Raw genomic sequence first — 18,961 nt, 5'->3', positions numbered from 1 at the left:
AAGCTGGAGCCCAGTGGCTAGAGCAGGTTTTGCCAAACCTCCAAACACTCCTTCCCTTATTAATGAAAATCATCTGTTATCATGGTATCACTTCCACACACTTTTATAAAAGATTGGATTTGGGAATTTCTTGGTTTAGCATTACTTAAGTTTCTTGATAGCATTTTAAAGTGCCTAGTATTTCACATATGAAACCTTGAGGGGTACCATCGTCCCACTCTCTGGGAAGCTCCCAGATGGCTGGACCATTTACTGTTTGGCTCATTCATCTGAGAAAGATTAGCTGAGCATTCCTAACGTACCTAGCACTAGGCCAGGTGCTGGAAATATGGAGCTTTTCATTGAACTAAAAGATAAAAAAAACACTCTATATGTACTACAAAGCTTTGACGGGATTACCTAGCATATGAAATATAAGTCTCTCATAAAGTGTGCTTAAATGTCGTATTAATTACAAGACAAACACACATTCGTTAGGGAGCATAGTACTTACTCCTGAGTTTACATTCACATCAGGAACACCACGTGTCCACTTCTAAATAATAGACGAAATGGCACTTGCCACTCCCAGTATCTGAGCTCAGTATCTGAGGCAGCCCATGATATGGTCACAGTGCTGGAAACTAAATGGGGGCCTCTGTCTTCACACACTTCTTTGCAATGACCTGCAGTAAACGTACAGATGTGCAAAACTCCATTCCAAAGTGTTCTATCAAGGGAGGCAACTTCCAGTCAACTCAGAAACTTAACAGGCACACAGTGGCAAAATGAGCCTCTGCTATAAACCCGAACAGCTTCCTAATACAGTTAGAGTTACTTTGCTTGAATCCCAAAGTGTATTAGTTTCCTACTGCTGCTGTAACAAATGACCACAAACTTAGTAGCTTAACACAACATAAATTTATTATCTTAAAATTGTGGGAGGAAAAAAAAATAAGGACTTTCCTGGCTGTCCAGTGGTTAAGACTCCATGCTTCCACTGCAGGCGGCACAGGTTCAATCCCCAGTTGGGGATCGAAAGAAAAAAAAAAAAATTCTGGGAGGTCAGAAGTCCAAAATCACACACCACTGTATATAAAATAGATATCTAATAAGGACCTACTGTGTAGCACAGGGAACTCTACTCAATACTCTGTAACGGCCTGTATGGGAAAAGAATCTAAAAAAGAGTGGATATATGTATATGTATAACTGAGTGGATCAACTATGCTCCAATAAAAATTAAACAAAAAAAAAAGAAGTCCAAAATCAGTTTCAGTGGGCTAAATCAAGGAGTCCGCAGGGCTGCATCTACTCCGGAAGCTCTAGGGGAAAATCTGTCCCCTTGTCTTTTTTATTAGCTCTGGAGGCCACCTGCATTCCTTGGCTTATGGCCCATTCTTCCATCTTCAAAGCCAGCCAAGTAGCATCTTCCAACCTCATTCTCTCTCATTCATTCTCTCCCTCTCCCCTTTCCCCACGCTCCCCATGTTCCCTCCCTCTCCTCCTCTCTCTCCTCTGATCTGCTTCCATGTTCCACGGTCACATCTCTCTCACACCTTCCTGCCTCCCTCTTAGAAGGATCCTTGTGGTCACATTGGGCCTGCCCAGATAATCCAGGATAATCTTCCTGTCTCAAAATCCCTAACTTAATCACCTCTGCAAAGTCCTCTTTGTCATTTAAGAGAACATATTTACAGGTTCCGAGGATTAGAATGTCGACGTCTTTGGGGGTCCATTGTTCAGCCTACCACACTGGTACCTACTTTTTGAATACGAAAAGCCTTTTTAATGCACAATAGTTAGGAAATATGTGACTTGTCAACAGAGAAGGGAATGACAGTCTAATGTGCTCTCTTCATGAGCCAGGTGCTTTTAATACCGTCTCTCATTCATCCCTGGCAACCCTGGGGGCAACTTCCATAATTATCTCCCTTTTACAGAGAAGGAAAAAGACTCAGATTTTCAGTAACTTGCCCAGCACACCTGCCCAGTATGTGAGACCCAGGTCTGCCTGATTCCAGAGCCCATGCTTATTCTTTTTCATCCCAAATCTCCTTGCCATGATGGAATGCCTCACCCCAAAGCTCTGCCCTTACCTACACGAGGAGACAGTATTACAAATATAATTTTTGCACTTCCACGTCAGTCATTTTCTCCTCTTCCATCTATTTCCTTATATGTAGGCTAGCATAACAGTTAAGGGAATGGACTCTCGAGCCAGGCTTCCAGGGTTCAAACCCCAGGCTTGTCACTTACTAGCTGTGCGACCTGGGGAAACTTACTAAACCTGTCTCTGCCTCAGTTTCCTCACCTGTGAAGTGGAAATAATAAAGATACCTGCTCTCATAGGGTTTTATGAAGATAAAACCAGTTATAATGCAGATAAAATGTCTAAAACATTGCCCCAATGTACTGTATATGTATTTGCTATTAATATTATATAAAAACCCGGACAGAATCAGGGACAAAGGCAATAACCCTAGGCTCTACAGTATGAGGGGGAAAGAATGCGATGTTCCTCAACGTGCCTCACATTTGGACCCTGGCAGAGCACAGCAAATAGCATCAGGGTCCAAGATCTCCATACCCTTTAATGGAATGAACAAAATATATTTCTTACTCCATAGGGTTGTCATGAGAATAAAGTGAGTTAAAACATGTAAATCACTCAGAGCAGTAATTATCTTCCTTTTTATTATCAATGTTATCATCTCTGGTAATTGTAAAGATGTCTAAAAATGCTTACCTCAAGCAACATAAAAGAACTCAGTAAACGAAAAATTAGCTGCCATGTTCTATTTGGATCCTCTGGATAAACCAAGGGAGAAAAGAATTAAGAGAAGGAAAGACACTTCTAGAATAGTGCTAAATATCCATTTCTTAAATCCCATAAAGAACTTCCAAGTAAACACCCAGCGCTCAAATCACTGCTCAACAGTAGATAATGATATGAGAATAACAGTATGTTATGTGCCCCATGGACACATCCAGGCCAGCTCCCTCTTTGGTCTTTCCATCTGTCCGTCCATCCACCCAACATTTATTAACCACCTACTATATGCTAGTCATCTAAGTGATAGGTGCTTAGATCCTCAGGTGAAAGATACAGCATCTCCTTCAAGAAGACAACTGAACAGACAACCACAAAGAGCAGGTTATGAGACATGCTTTCACACCTGGGGACACAAGGAACAAAAGCCACCTAATTATCTCAGTTACTTGAGTTAACAGTTAACCTGAATATTCAAGGTTACACTGCCCAGGTGGGACAATCATCAGGTCTTCCTGGCAGACTGGACAGCTTGCATCAAAGTACAAGGCATGAAAGTACAAGGCATGAAAGTACAGGGCCTCCTCGGGGCACCCCAAGTTCCAGTATGGCTGGGGTATAGAGTTTGAGTGGCCAAGTGGCAGGAGGTGGTGGTAACTAGATTGTGAAGCCCCTTCTATTGTGTGCTCAGAGTATGGAGAGGTAAATGGGGAGCCAATGATGGTTTTGAACAGAGAGGTGACCAAAGCGGTAAGAGACAGACATGGAGATGGCCGCCATCTTTGAAAGAGAATGTCAGCCACAACACATGCAGTGATGCTGGATGTACCCCCTGAATGGGAAGCAGTGGATGCTTCCTGCCCATGTTGGCCCTGGACTCTCCACTTTGTTTTAAATTCTAAGGGGCCCATGGACAGTTCCTTCATTCTTTCTTGGTTTTGTAACGTGTGTGCCCTTAGGGCCATGTAAAAATAGGTCCAAGGGCCCAGGGAAGAGGCAACTCAGCTGCCCAAGGATCTCAGACACTCCCCAGGCATGTGGCCGGCTTTCTGGCAGCTGTTGGGAGGGCTCAAGGTCACTGGGGCTGGAAACCTGATCTTGTTACAGACAGCCTTCTCCTGGCCCAGGAAGCTCTGTGCAGAACGCAGTCGGAGGTACCTGGCGCCAGGGCTCTTCCTGGGCTTCTCAAGAGGCTGCCTTTCACTGGGGGCCACTTGCCCCTTTTTCAGCTCTTGAGTTCCCATCGACAGGTCAACTCAGGCAATCTCCAGAAATACTCACTCTCCTCCCTTCTCACTAACTCTCAGCTAAACCCAGCTGGCTCTACTGTGCTCACGAGCGAGAAATAAGGGACTGGTGAGGTGGAGACTATTATGCCCTTTCTCTGTTGCAGAAGGGACCACCACAGGCTCTCCAAATAGACAAACTTGGGTTCAAGCTCCAGGTCTGCCTCCTAGGCAAGTAGTCTGAGGCAAAAAAAAAAAAAAAAAACTTTTAAAGCTCAGTCTCCACGTGCAAAATACAAACAATAATTGCACCTATTCATAGGGCTGTTACTTCCCACATTTCCCGGGGGAGGAAGTACAGTGCCAGGAGGCCAAGTGGGTTAGCCAGGGCCACGGTGGTAATCCTCTCACCCAAAGGTAGGCTGGCCAGTCTTGAAACATCTATTTCTTTAAAAATACGGAGGTATCTTGAAAAACCCCATCCTGTTAAGAGCTAATATCAACTGTGTACTTCCTCTGTGCTCAGCAGCCTGCGGGCATGTCATACAGATGGTCTCATGCACACCTGAAAACCACCCTGGGAGGCAGGTGTTGTTACTAACCCCGTTACAGAGACTGGTCCCCTAAGAGCCTAAGGAACATGCCCTGGGTCACAAGCAGCTGACCTTCAGGGCCCATGCTCTTAGCCCTGATGCCTTGTAACCTCCAGAGGTTAGAGGTGAAGATGACCTAGTTGATGGTCTCTTTTCCTACAGGAGACTTAGGAGGACCAGAGAATGGGCTGGATCTATCCAGAGCTGGAACCTGATGCCCGGGTAGGGGGTCCCTAGGCTTCACCGCACTGTGTATTTTCAGGGGCTGGCCTTCTGAAAGGGGCCTTCAGGGGCAAATATGACAGTGGGGAGGGGGAGGGAAGAGGCAGGTGAAAGGGAGATGCTACGATGGCCCTCCCTGGGCTGCCTAATCCTATGTAAAGCACTAATGCAGTTTTTGTCACTTTCACATGTGGGGTGTCACATACAATTTTATTTGGGAAAAAAGGGGGGGGTTCTGCTCATGGAACAGAAGTTTGAAAACCAGTGTCCTGTCCTTCTGTGTCTAAGAGCAAATTCCTCTTGTTTTGGGAACCTAGCTGCTGGCTATTTCCACAGGGGCCTCTGAAAGGACACAGTGACGAGCAGACCAGCGCCCTAAGCAGCAGGGGCATCGAATGTGCGGGTTTGTGGATCCCCAGAGGCCTCTGGGATCCGTGAGCTGCTCAGGCCGTATGCAAAATTCCAGGGTATGTGTGATCCGGGGAGCAGAGGGCCGGGAGCTCTTCTCAGATTTCCCAAAAGGGTTCCATGTCCCCCAGTACCTGAATGGCTACTAAAACAAACCATCATCATTGGGGAAACCACCGCTGACTGAGGGCTGACCATGTGCTATGGAGAAGGGGGGTGATGAGGTCACCTACCGCAAAGGGCTGTTGGGAGGATGAACTAAGAGGATATTTGTGAAGCACTTAGGACGGCACCTGGCACACGGCAAACACTGTTTGGCTTTATGGTTTATTTTCATCATCATTACTGTCATCCGTCGTTATCACTTTGACTGCCTCATTAGTCCTCACAAAAACTTGATGAGGTCCATATTATTATCAATCCCACTTTATAGAACAGGAAATAGAGGCTTCAAGAGGTTAAATAATTAGCTCAAGGCCACAGAAGAGCAGAGAAGGAACTCGAAGGTGGCCTGTCTGGTTCCTAAGCCCAGGCAGGCCCTCGGTCTAGAAGGGCTGAGGGAAGAAGGCAGGACTCCCTGAGGGCCCAGGAGGAGGTGGGCAGGCAGGTGGGGAGCACTGCGAGGTCCCAGATGACCCCGGGCCAGAGCAGAAAACAGGCCAGGGCTTTCCATTGAAAGTACCTGAAAGGACAGGCAGCCTTCCTAACTTTGCACCTCTTCTAATCAACGACGCAAAGCCAAACCACTTAAAATAGTAAGGATGAGGGGCTTCCCTGGTGGCGCAGTGGTTGAGAATCTGCCTGCCGATGCAGGGGACACGGGTTCGTGCCCCGGTCTGGGAAGATCCCACATGCCGCGGAGCGGCTGGGCCCGTGAGCCATGGCCACTGAGCCTGTGCGTCCGGAGCCTGTGCTCCGCAACGGGAGAGGCCACAACAGTGAGAGGCCCGCGTACCGCAAAAACAAAAAAAAAATAGTAAGGATGAAAAAAGAAAACCACCCCCTGCTGCTCCTTTCCTAGGCTCCAAAGTGAGCCAGCGTCTTGGAGCACAGTGGGTTCAAGGCGCAAGGCAGTGGCAGCCCCAGCGTCCACTGGCTGTGCTCCAATCAATGTTTCTCCTTCCAAACACACACGTAACCCTGCTGAACACGCCACTTGAAAGCCAAAAAGATGCCCCATGGGTTGCCGTGGCAATGCTAAACAGACGAAACATTTTAACCAGCTCTGACGCACATACGCAAACCTATTTAAGGGCCAAATGGATGGGCTGGGGGGGTGAGGAGGTGGGGGGAATGTTGTTTCTACAGCTCCGTCTCCGAGGATCTGGCCCCCAAAGCATCTATGTCAGAGTGAAACAGAGCAACACAAGCCGAGGCCAGGCTTGCTCAGGAAAGGGAAGCCACTGCCACGCTTCTGCATTTCGGCTGCAGGCACAGTCCTGTTTTACGAGGGCCACGAGAGGGTGACAGGAGATGCCAAAGGTCCTGGCTCTGCCTCTCCCTGGGGACAGCCCTCCAGCTGCCGGCACCAGTGTCTCTTAATACGCTGGCCTACGGCAGCGGCGGGAGGGTCAAGTGTGCCCAGGAGAGTGAAAGGCCTTAAAGCACCGCGTGGATGCCTGTGAGGGCTGATATTAACAATATTAAGCACCATTTCTCACATCCCATGGTTCAACTTTCATCCACAGGAGTTGATCGCCATGGGTATTTTCCTTTAGAAAACTTCACTCCAGGGTCCAGTGGGGCTGTTCCCTGAGGCGCTGCCACCTGGGGAGTGACGATGAATACAGAAGACCTGGCCCAAGTCTGAAAAGACCACCATGCTTCTGGGGTCTGTCGCACTCTGGTCTCTTCCATGGCCTATTCCTCACCTCGGATACGACAGGACAAAGGGTTGACACTGAGGAGAGGCCAGAAGAGTCTCACCAGACACAGCTGATGGCACACGGTAGGAGCCATGAACAAATGTTGCCAAACCTTCCTCTGCAGGGTCCAGGATATCCTCAGGTGAACAGAATCTCCAGAAATGGGAATCGTCTTCCACTCATCACTCCCTGTGGTGAACCCTCTTGCCTTTCAAGACTCAAGCCCTAAAAGTTATTCCTAAGCCTCCCCTTGTCCTGGAGTGGAATGGCCCCCACTGTGCCATGCACAGATGTCTATGGGAGCAGTTGCACTATTCCAGTGTTCTAATTGTTCTCTGGTCTCCTGCCCACTCATCACTGAGCTCCCTGAGGGCAGGGACCCCATCTTGTTCACCCTGGTCTAGTCCAGTGCCTGGCATTAGTCGGCACTCTGTGACCGTGTGCTGACTGACAGGCTAAAAGTATACAGTGCCATGCCCATAATGTTTGTGCCTCAAGGCCTCTGGAATTCTCTAGTCCGTATGCCACAAGGGTCTGCTTTCACTTCCACATCCTCTGGGAAGACAGCAGAACTTGAAGCAGAGCCTGGAGCTCAGGAGTTGGAGAAGAGAGCTCCGGGCAGCCTGGTAGGCCAGGAGGAGGGGGATACGAGAGGAGGAAGAGGCACCCCACCTGTAAAACTAAAGCTCTCGTGCTTACCCACCGATTAGCTAATGAAATAATTTGCCCCTTGAAAACTGAAATAGCACCCATCCCCCCTGCTCTGAAGCAAAAATTGTTTTTCTTTGTCTCCGTTATTTAAGGCCTCTGAAGATGCTCTGTGTTCTGTGAGCACAATAACCCTATGCTGATGATTTTCAGTGGAGTCATAGCTACCCTCCCAGCAGGTACACTCTCCAATTCTCTCGTTGTGCATCATCTTCCTTTTGCCAACATGATGCTCTCCGTATATGTTCCCTTCTGGTCTCCTCCAAACAGGCAACATTTAGCAAACAACAACAGATCTTTATCATTGGCTGCCCTAAATATAGACTAATTGGGAGTTTAACCTTCTAGGAATCTAGAAATGGTGGCTCATCTGCTACGCCATCTTCCCAAATGATACTTCCCATGAGTAGAGATGCTTTAACTCTGTATGTGCTCACACACGCATACACACAGGTGTCCTATGAGCCAGAACACCACCCGTGCTTGTGTGTAAGCAGCACTTCCTGTGTGCCCTAGGTGAGTTCTGCGTCATGGATTTGTCATTGCTTTGTGATGTAGGTGAAAGGACAATGGCCCCGAGTTCCTTATCATCGCCTTTCTCATTTCCTACAGAATGGAATGACTGTGGTGGAGGTTCTGACATTTTCCTGGACTCACATCCTGTCTGCTGAATTATTCTCTGCCACTTTTACCACCAGACCTTGTCTGCCCCCCCGCCCCTGAGCTGGAACTAATTACCACAGACAATTTTAGGATTTTATATTCCTGTGTTCTTAAAAAAAAAGAAAGAAAAAAAAACACAGTCCATGAAGAAAAACCCAATACTTTCATAGCTGAAAGAGTTACAGAGAAACCACAAAATTGCGTTGGTGCTATGTAGCATTATACATAACATATTTACATAAACTAAATTGGCACAGAAGAATCCGAGGTGACGGTATTATCTTGTAAGCTTGAAAGTGGACTTTAACAGCAAACATCTCCAACAGAAGGTACAGAAAATACAAATGCACCAAACAGAATAAAAGGTTCACTACTTTAAACTGTCAGTTGTACATATGCATTATAATGGGCTGGGACAAACACATCCGTCTCTATCCCAGGCGGAAATACTACATCTCTTTCATGAGAAGCTATGACTGCATGTGTAAAATGCTTGCACTAAAATTAAGTCTTCTATCTTCCAAATTTTCTCAATTATTAATACACCAGACAGCTGTAGTAGCTCTGGCAAAAATAGCAGCCAAGCTTTTCCAAAAGTCAAAGCAGCCATGAGATGTCTGCATGGGGACTTTCCTATGTGAGGACTGGCTGCTCTCTGGATGAAACAAAAAGAAACAAAATCTCCAGTGGAACAACAAAAAAAGAGAAACTTGTTTCAGAATTTAACGTGAAAAATGACATCCTCTGCCCCCGCCAGGCACACTCACTCCTCTTTATAATAAGAAACTTTTTGTATCTAGATAAAAAGTTGACGAAAAGGCTATCTTGTCCACTCACTGGGATAACAAACAATTCAGAAAATTAAACAGTAAACCCAAGGAAGGCCAATCACTTCAGTGTATTCTGGAATGAGACTATCCAATTGTGTCTACTCAAAGGGAGGAGGGTGAGGTTAGAAAACAAATTATGCCTTTTTTTTAGATTTCTGGAAGCAAATTAACGTCCAGGAGAAAAGGTCGTCCTTCAGTTGCCATCTTCATATTTTAAACAGGTATTAGCATCATCTTAACAGAGTCTGATAATATACAATCTTTGTGGAAATACTCATATTTGAAAAGCATTTCTAAGGGAAAAACTAAGCACTCAGATTGTGTCACAATTCAATGCTCCCTGAACTCAACAGTGATCATGAATTTTCATTCAAAGATTATGTGCACGACATGCAACAAGAACAGAATAGATTTTTAAAGATTTTTTAAAGTTATAATATCAGAGCTTAAGCATATCACGCCAGAGAGAATGTCACTTGTCAAGGTTACGTTGTGAATGGTCTGGATGTGACTGGACATTTCACATTTCCTGTCACAGTCCTGATTTCACATCATTCTAACCTTTAAAGGCAATCAGACCACACGCCCCAATCTCTGATGGTTGTTATGATACCATCACTCCATTTGTGCCCCAGCACAAATATACACAAACAGAAATTGATGTGGGTCTTTGAGGAAAAAGCAAGAGTCATATCAGCCCAAGTTCTAAACAAGGGTATGTTTGCAGCAGTTCTGCATAACTTGCTTCTAAGAGCAAGGACCATATTTCATTTTCGCTGTCTCATGACCTACGTAAAAATCACAGCCATCTTCCAGTAAATGCCAACAAATGTCAGAGAAGCAAACCATGGCTATTTGGAAATGGCTGTTAGTTTATTAATATAATCCCCCAGAGTAAAGCTTGTGGTGTGAATGTTTTCAAGATGGTCAATATCATTTAGAGGCAGGGCTTACTAACATAACATAAACACTCACTGCCCCTGTACCACTTACCATTTGCGATCTGTTCTTTGGACAGCCATTGATGTCTTCAATCTTCTCATTTGCTGAAAAAAGAAACACAAGTCAGAAAAATAAATAATCATCACAGACACTTTGAGCAGTGATGTTCAGAACCCTTGAGGCCAAGAAACTCCTAAGGCCCATACTGGGGTTTGTCCAACCAACGCAGGCATGTGAAATACTGAGACGCATCTAGCAAGCTTCAGGACTTACTCATCGAGCTGCCGCCCTCCAGGGACAGCTGGGGCAAGGTCGCTGTCATCTAAGGCAGAGACAACTGCATTGATGACAGTCTTGGAGTGATGGGGCATGGTGGAAATGTCTGGAGACTGGGAAACGGCCTGAGCTGTGACTGTGCTTTAGGCTCTTAAAAAGGCAACTGCAACTTGCCTACAAAAGATAGGGTGCTTCAGAGTGGATCCATCCAGCCACAACACAGCTCCTGGGGACAAAAGCCATAGACGACAGCATCTCACCCCATCTTTAGCCAGAAATGCTAAGATTGCTTTTGTTTCTCCTGATTCTATTCCCGAAGTGGAGGCCAATGGAAGAACAAGAGATTGAGACTTTAAAAATGGCACATCCATGGTCATACAGGAAGTCCAGATTAGATCTGGAACACACACTACTGAAGTCAAAAGAGTACCTACCTACCTACTTAAGGAAGTGATAGAAAGAAGCTGTACTGAATAAGCTGGAAATCAAATAAATAACAGGGAAGAAAGGCCCAGCTTCCCATGGTGAATGTATTTCACCCTAAGTATGGAGGAATCCTTGCAAGACACAGCCCAAGACATTTTTTTTTTTTTTTTTTTTTTTTTTTTTTTTTGGTACGATACGCGAGCCTCTCACCGCTGCGGCCTCTCCCGCTGCGGAGCACAGGCTCCAGAAGCGCAGGCTCAGCGGCCATAGCTCACAGACCCAGCCGCTCCGCGGCATGTGGGATCTTCCCAGGCCGGGGCACGAACCCGCGTCCCCTGCATCGGCAGGAGGACTCCCAACCACTGCGCCACCAGGGAAGCCCAGCCCAAGACATTTGAGTTTGCAAATACAGTGCTACAAGAAAGGCAGTACGTGTAGTAGCTTGGAGGCGAAGATACCCCAGTTTGAAGCTCAGCTTTATAGCTTCTCAGCTGTGTGATCTCAGCCATGTAACACAACCTCTCTGGGCCACAGTTTCCTCATCTATAAAATGGAGCTAATACTACCTACTTCACAGGAGAAGCTGTGAGAAGATTATATGATGCCAGTAAACTGCTTAGTGCAGTGCCTAGCACACAGTGAGCGTTCTATGTATGGCAGAGATCATTAATCCAATAATACATATTCTTATCATCTATGTAAAAATATATAAAATAAAATTTCCCTTTTTTGATGTCTCCATCTGAGTTAAGCCCAGAAACTCAGCTAGGAGTTCACAGTGAAGAATTATGGACTTGGGCTTCCCTGATGGCGCAGTGGTTGAGAGTCCGCCTGCCGATGCAGGGGACACGGGTTCGTGCCCCGGAGAGGCTGGGCCTGTGAGCCATGGCCGCTGGGCCTGTGCGTCCGGAGCCTGTGCTCCGCAATGGGAGAGGCCACAACAGTGAGAGGCCCGCGTAACAGGGGAGGAAAAAAAAAAAAAAAAAAAGAATTACGGACTTGCCTCCTCTGTGAAGCCTTTATGAGATTCCTCCCCAATCCCATGTCCCTTTACTGCATGACCCCTCCCCTAGAAGGGTAAGTCCCACTAGTTCTCTTTGCTCTCCCAGCACCCTGGACTTGCCTCTACTTTGCTTTTAATCACCTAATGTGTAACTCCTTTTCTTGTCTCCCCCAGCTACGCAGACATGTAGATTTTGTTTTTCACACTTGTATCCTTAGGGCTCGACAAGTGTTTGCAAAATTGCATTAAAAAATTATATATATATATATATATATATCACATCAAATTTTAATGACTATGACACGTAAAACTTCCATGAAGAGAAAAGACATTGAAAAGTGTCTGAAAAGGATAACAGACTCAAAGTGTCCCAGGACACTAAGGTTTTAGAACACCTGAACCTAAATATAGCTCACCGTTACCTCAATTGGATTTTTTTCCTCTAGTGTTTCTATCTTAAGAAGTAAAAAATAAGAAAGCAAGATAGTGGCAGGAAATTATTTAAAAATCTAATTACCAGAGACAGACTGGTTAGTATACACTCAGCCTGATCTACACCGTTTTTAGAACTGGCCCAAAGTAATAGATATTCAGGCTTATGACCCACCTGGGAAGACCTCGGTCTTCAGAGAGCCAGTTGAGTTTTCTCAGCTCTTAAGAACACCGGGATAGGCATTTTAGGAAGCTTCCTCAACCTGCTTTTCCCTACTCCCAAAAGAGGTGCCATAAAGCCTTTAAAAAGCATGTAAAGGATGCCCAATGAATGGGGTAACTCATGGATGTTTGTTCTTCAGTTCACCAGAAAATACGATTAGCCAGAATGTGTCACTAGCATGTAAACTCCTCAAAAACAAGGATTTTCATCTGCTTTGTTTTCTACTATAACCCTAGAGCTTAGCACAGTGCCTGACACACAGTAGCCACTCAATATGTATTTGTTGAGGGGAACTAAGGAGTATTCTGAACATTCCAATGAATCAAAGTTTTACTGTCTATTTTGGGGCAGCTGCTCTTTCACTTGTATATATAAATGTATGTACTGAAGGTGGAAAAAAAGAAAGATCCTTGACAAATGGCACTCCTTCATACATGGGAAATTATGGCAGGCTTACACTCTGACCTTGGATTTTGATAAACAACACTGATACGGCTTTTGAGAATCAAGGTCACTCAAGGTATCTTCCAGCTGGATACTCATGATGGCCAAAGTCATACGGCACTGGATTCTGATCAACACCCAGTTCATTAGTGCTCATTAAAGTGAAGGATGGATAACTATGATCCTGAGAAGTCATTTTAAAGATTATTTATATACCTTCTGGATAAACAAAACCAAGGGATTTGGTTTGGTCTAATTAGCCCTCTAATTCCTTTTCATGGTCTGTCACCTAAACCACAGTCAGGTGCTCCTTGAATGCATTAGGCTCCTATAAGCCTAATGCTGCCATTTTACAACATTCAAAATAAACCAATGGGGTGAAGCCTATTCATGACCCTCTAAAGAAAACATGGGAAGAGATCAAATGACTCAGCCCAAACTCAAAATAAATGTTTAATAAAAATGCAAAGAAGTCTGGACCTCCTAGTTTCCAATTTCATGTAATTTAAATACTTCTCCTTCAACTTAAATTCTCAAGAATTTCTGTGGTTGTCATAAATACTTAGAGCAATAATAGCAGCTCTGATTCTTTGGTTAGAAGGAAGAAGAGCTTGGTCCTCAGAGCTGAATTTATTAACTCGGGGTAGGGGGTCTTTGGCTACAGCCCCAGAGAAGATAACCAGAGAAGCAAAGGCATTTGTCCCCCAAAGTCTTCAACTGTGATTAAAACTGGCATCCTGAAGTGCCGATGGTAATTTATTCATTCCAGCAATCTCTAATGTGGTGACCTGTCTGCACACAAGGTGACAAGTTAGTAACTGGAAAGCATCAGTGCACTTTGAGAAGAATGGAATCAAGCTCATCACTTCTCAAAAGACCTCCTCGGAAGGGTTCCAAGCCATTTCAACAGCCCAAGCATCTATGCGTGGCATCTATGCATGTGCAGGGCAGCTGGCAGCCCTGCCAATGTCTAGCAAAATTGGCTGCCCTCACTGAAGGGCAGATGACTTACCCAAGGCCACGCCATGGTAGCAGGTCATCAACAGAAAGAAGGTAGAGTCCTGCGTGTTGCCTGAATTTCCTGGTTGTGCTCAGAGGCAGCGCAAATGGTGGTTGGTGGAAAGTGAGCTGCTCTCATCCCCTCTCTGTCTTGGCTTCCTCCTTCTCTCCAAGCCTCCTTTGTTTATCCTGTTTCCCTCCCTCTCTCTCTCCTCTTTCCTCCCTTTCTCCCGCCCCTTCTCTCCTTCGCTCACTCCAACCCCTTCTGGCATCCTCCCTGAGTGACAGCAATGTAGGCAGGAGGAGGGAGGCCTGTCTCTCTCTCTTGATTCATGCTGTTTATCCTGGCCTCGTAAACCTTTCTAATAACTCACGGACATGGCACCGTGATGGGCTGGCAGGCAACTGCCGGCTTCGGGCAGCTCATGACTCAAGAAGATAATCATACTAATAAGAGGCTGAACACAGACACCCAACCCTCAGTCACTAAAGCAAGGGCACTAAGAGGCAGCAGCAAAAGGTCTATTTTCTGCCTAATGGGCAGAAGGCAATGACAGAAAAGTGTGGGCCCCAAGATATGCCACTATCTGGTAAGACCAGCCCTAGGATGGATGGACGAAGAGATGGCTAGATCCTAGGGCCCATCTGGGCTAGATGGAGACTTAGGTAGGAGCAATGTCTGTGAAAAGCATCTAAGGTTTTCCTTTATGTTACACATCTTAGCTTTTAAAGGATTCCAACTCTCCATCATTAGAAATAGTAGAGGAGGTAGTAAGATCCCCAAGCTGAAAACCGACTCTTCAATCACTGGCCTTTGTTCTTTAGGTTAAAGCCCAGAATTCACTGCCCTGTACCTGGTAGCCTGGTCTTATTTTGCCTTGTTGAGCCTCTGCGTCTCTATCCTCCAGCCTTTCTGTGCATTATTTCCTCCACCAGGAAAGCCCTCCCTGACCACTTTACCCAGCTAACTCCAAATTTGGGGTCTTGGCTTATAGATACATTCCTTGAGGAAACGTTCCCTGATTCCTACCCTCCTAACCCAGCCCACCAGCTTCCCAGTCATGGGTCAGGCCTCAGAGCACACAGATCCTTAATCATTATGCACAACATTCCTCCCTCCCAGGCCTAGGAACAGGTTGTCCCTTAAAAGGACAATCTCCCTGACTGCAAGTTTTGATGGACCTTCATTTAGATGTGTTCTTTTTAACTATTTCGAAGTAACTTCAAACCTACAGAAAAGTTACAGGAACAGTGCAGAGAATTCCCGTATAGTATCATCCATTCTCATTTTCTCCCTCTCTCGCTCCCTCCCTCTTTCTCTCTATAGGTACACTTGTTTAAAAATTCTGAATCAGGGCTTCCCTGGTGGTGCAGTGGTTGAGAGTCCGCCTGCCGATGCAGGGGACACGGGTTCGTGTCCCGGTCCGGGAAGATCCCACATGCCGCGGAGCGGCTGGGCCCGTGAGCCATGGCCGCTGGGCCTGCGCGTCCGGAGCCTGTGCTCCGCAACGGGAGAGGCCACAACAGTGAGAGGTCCGCGTACCGCAAAAAAAAAAAAAAAAAATCTGAATCAATATAGTGTAGGCTACATAGATCATGTCCCTCACTCTTAGTGTGTATTTCCAAAGGACAAGGATATTATTTCATGGTACAATTTTAAAATTCTGAAAATTTAACATTACTATAATTCCAATATTTCAATTTTGTCAATTGACTCAAAATTGTCCTCTGTAGCATTTTATGCCCCTGTATGGGATCCAGTCCAGGATCATGCGGTACATTTAGTTGTCAGGTCTCTTTAATCTCTTTTCTTCTGGAACAATTTCTAAGCCTTTTATATCTTTCACAGCACTGACATTTTGGAACAAGTCAGGCCAGTTTCTTTTAACAGGATGTTCCACAATTTGGGTTTGTCTGAGATTCCTCAGGATGGGTTTCAGGTTTTCCATCCCTGATTGCAATACAGCACTAAGTGATGTTGCACTCTTTTCGAGGTACCACGTCAGGAAGCACGTGACATCCGGCTGCCCCTCACCAGTGATGTACTTTTTTTTTTTTTTTTTTTTGCAGTATGCGGGCCTCTCACTGTTGTGGTCTCTTCCGTTGTGGAGCACAGGCTCCAGACGCGCAGGCCGAGCGGCCATGGCTCACGGGCCCAGCCGCTCTGCGGCACGTGGGATCTTCCCGGACCGGGGCGCAGACCCGTGTCCCCTGCATCGGCAGGCGGACTCTCAACCACTGCGCCACCAGGGAAGCCCAGTGATGTACTTTTGATCCCCTGGTCATGACGCCTCATTCTCCCACGTGGTTACTACAGCTCCCTTTGCAAGTAATAAGCCATCAGTGGAGAGCCACTTTGAGACCATGTAAATAGCTGCTCTCCATCAAACTTTCTCCTCTAGATTTCAGCATCCATTGATGATTCTTGCCTTAACTAACCTTTACCATGCAACTCTTCTACATTTATCAGTCATTCACCTGAACAGTTGAGTTCTCTCTTCTCCTCCATTGATAGATCATCTATTTATGTATCTATCTATCAATACAGATTTGTAGATTCCTATTTTATTCCACAGTTATAATCCACAATGGTCCTCAATTATATTGATGCTCTAGTTGTCCCAGATGAGCTTTGCTCTTTCTGCCCCTGGAGGGCAGAACTAGTGCATGTAGGGAGACACGACCAAGGAGGGGCAGATTTTGACTTAATGAAACAAGAGTTTTTAAAAAATTCTAACGCTCCATCGTTAGAACTAGTTGAGGAGGTAGTAAGTTGCCCATCTGCTGACTACTTTTCATGTAAGCAATTCACACATCAGGTTGAGGCTTTTAAAAGGTCCCTTCCAGGGGCTTCCCTGGTGGCGCAGTGGTTGAGAGTCCGCCTGCCGATGCAGGGGACATGGGTTCGTGCCCCGGTCCAGGAAGATCCCACATGCCGCGGAGCGGCTGGGCCCATGAGCCATGGCTGCTGAGCCTGCGCGTCCGGAGCCTGTGCTCCGCAACGGGAGAGGCCACAGCCGTGAGAGGCCCGTGTACTGCAAAAAAAAAAAAAAAAAAAAAAAGGTCCCTTCCAAACCTTAGAGTTGCACCAGAATCCTGGAAAGGAGGAGGGTGTGACATACAGTTTAGAGGAGTGCTCAGAAGAATACTAAATACTGGTAAGGGAAAACATCCAGGCCACCTTTTGGAAACCATCCGAGCCAGGCTTAAGGAAGCAAGGGTTGCAGTGAATAAAATTCTCTTCCCTAATCTCCTCAACTCTTCTTGAACAACACTGCATGCCAGGTACCATGTTAAATGCTGTGAACCTAGAAAGAAAGATGACTCAGACCCAGGCCTGGAGAGACCCAGGCCCAATACAGCAGTCAGTAGGATGACAGAGGAGGGTCCCTCCAGCTCTGCCTGGGGGAGCTAGGAAGTATCAGGGAGAAACTGACCTTTCTAGAATGAGTAGGAGCTCTCCAGCCAAAGAGCAACTGCAACCACTAGAATTCTGTCCGATACAAGATGGAGTCACTAGGACTCCAATTCTGGGAAAATCTTAGGGGGAATAGAGAGAGATACACCCACCCCCAACACACATATGTGTGTGTGTATATATATACACACACACATATGTGTATATTAAAAACATGTACACATACAAATATATATTTTTACATTTTCCTTTTATAGGCACATGTGGGGGGGAAGCATGGAGTATAGCGATTAATAGTTTAGCATCCTGGTCAGAGTGCTGTCCCCTCCCGCCATCCCCCCCAACCAGGAGATCTGTGTCCACAAGACACTCTGAGATGAAATGTTCTGAACTGGCTGATGGACAGTCTAGGGAAGAAGTCACATAGGAGATGCCTATGTTTAGCTGCCTTCTCATCTCCTCGTATCCTGGGCCTCTGTTCTCCACACCCAGAGCAGAGGGTGTGAGCCTGGCACAGTCAGGGGTAGAGTTCCATGTGTTGATATCTGGCCTTACTTAGTAGGGAGTCCCTGGGCAGAGGGAGCCTCTCCTGGAGGGCTGGGGGGAAGCAACTTGGTGGCCTGAGCAGCAGCCTGCATCAGTAGTACTAGCTTGAACCTCTGAAATCACAGTCTAGTAGTTCAGGCCCAGAAAGGTCACTGTCTAGGGAGGTTCATCTCATCTGAATAGATTCAGGGAAGCATCCTCCTGAGCAATGATTAAAAACTGTGCTAGCTTACATTTCCCTAGCACTATGCTTAGTAAATTTGCAATACACGTTACCATTCACCTTTGCTGGGCCCTGGCAGATACAACTAATCTATCGTGACACTCTGACATCGATTCAGAGGCCTCTTCATCTTTCTACACATATCTTTCTAGGCAGTGGTTACCAAGTCCTATCCAGAAACACCTTCCAGTATCCAAGCATACTTCATATCTGATACCTACCTTATGCATTTCCCAAGACTGCCACAAGATCAGACAAAGCAGGCATGGCTGTGTCCATTTTAAAGACAGGGAAACAGAGGTGGCAGAGGCCATGTTCAGAGACCCATGTGGCAAGGAGCTGAGAGGGTCTTCTAGGAGCTGAGGGTGGCCTCCAACCAACAGTCAGGGAGAAATCAGGGCTCACACTCCTATAACTGCAAGTAAATGAATTCTGCCAACAGTCTGAGTAAGCTTGACCCCTTTCCCCAGTCAAGCTCCAGACGAGAACTCAAGCCTGACCAACACCTTGACTGCAGCCTTGCAGAGGCACCCAGCTAAGCCATGCTTGCACTTCTGATGCACAGAAATAGTTAATGTATGTTGTGAGACAGTTAATATATGTTGTTTTAAGCCATTAAGTTTGTGACACTTTGTTATACAGCAACAGCAAACTAATACAGGGAAGGAAGGAAAAAGGAGAGAAGAGAAGGAGGACCAATGGAAGCTGGTCTTCAATCAATCTTAGGAGAGCAGGGAAGCATCTTTCTCTTTGAAAGTCCAA

The 18,961-nt window shown here is 46.1% G+C and overlaps 1 protein-coding gene across 3 annotated transcripts in view; it reads right to left on the bottom strand.

The window, feature by feature from the left end:
* NAV2 (neuron navigator 2) overlaps nucleotides 1-18,961 on the bottom strand; it is a gene marked incomplete at its 5' end in the record, with an annotated part of 768,636 nt that overhangs the window by 256,156 nt on the left and 493,519 nt on the right. For all 3 annotated transcript variants that reach the window (XM_079709585.1, XM_079709583.1, XM_079709584.1), the window contains one exon: nucleotides 10,261-10,313. In XM_079709585.1, coding sequence (XP_079565711.1) covers nucleotides 10,261-10,313 — 53 coding nt within the window. The remainder of the gene's footprint in view (nucleotides 1-10,260; nucleotides 10,314-18,961) is intronic.

Source organism: Hyperoodon ampullatus (assembly GCF_949752795.1).
Source record: "Hyperoodon ampullatus genome assembly, chromosome: 7".
NCBI lineage: Eukaryota > Metazoa > Chordata > Mammalia > Artiodactyla > Ziphiidae > Hyperoodon > Hyperoodon ampullatus.
Note: the sequence above shows the minus strand (reverse complement) of the source record. Positions and strands in the feature narration are given on the sequence as shown.